Genomic DNA, 312 nt, shown 5'->3' with positions numbered 1-312 from the left:
ATAACCAACCAACTTCACTCATTACAAATTTAACCAAATAATCTCACTTATTACAAACTTAACCGAATCCTTTCTCTTTGCCCCAAACAGATGGACTGAACGAAGTCACAGCTGAGATGACGCTGCAAGTGCGCCTGGTGACGGAGGCCATGCTGTTCAACTCGGTGACAGTGCGGATGGCTGACATGACGCAGGAGGCCTTCTTGTCACCTCTCTTGTCATACTTCATCGACGGGTTGGCGGCCATCATACCGTGCCCGAGGGAGAACATTTTCATATTTAACATTCAGGTGAGAGGACTTAGTATGGTGT

General features: G+C 47.1%; 1 protein-coding gene across 1 annotated transcript in view; it reads left to right on the top strand.

Annotated features, from left to right (window-relative positions):
* Positions 1 to 137: 137 nt before the first annotated feature.
* The window catches only part of LOC119593496 (protocadherin-like wing polarity protein stan), a gene marked incomplete at its 5' end in the record, with an annotated part of 16,607 nt that continues 16,432 nt past the window's right edge, over positions 138 to 312 (top strand). The window contains 1 exon segment of the mRNA XM_037942446.1: positions 138 to 290. Within this exon segment, the coding sequence (XP_037798374.1) occupies positions 138 to 290 (153 nt within the window).

The sequence above is a fragment of the Penaeus monodon genome, chromosome 32, assembly GCF_015228065.2.
Source record: "Penaeus monodon isolate SGIC_2016 chromosome 32, NSTDA_Pmon_1, whole genome shotgun sequence".
Taxonomy (NCBI): domain Eukaryota; kingdom Metazoa; phylum Arthropoda; class Malacostraca; order Decapoda; family Penaeidae; genus Penaeus; species Penaeus monodon.
The sequence above is the reverse complement of the archived record's forward strand: the minus strand, read 5'-3'. Positions and strand labels throughout refer to the sequence as shown.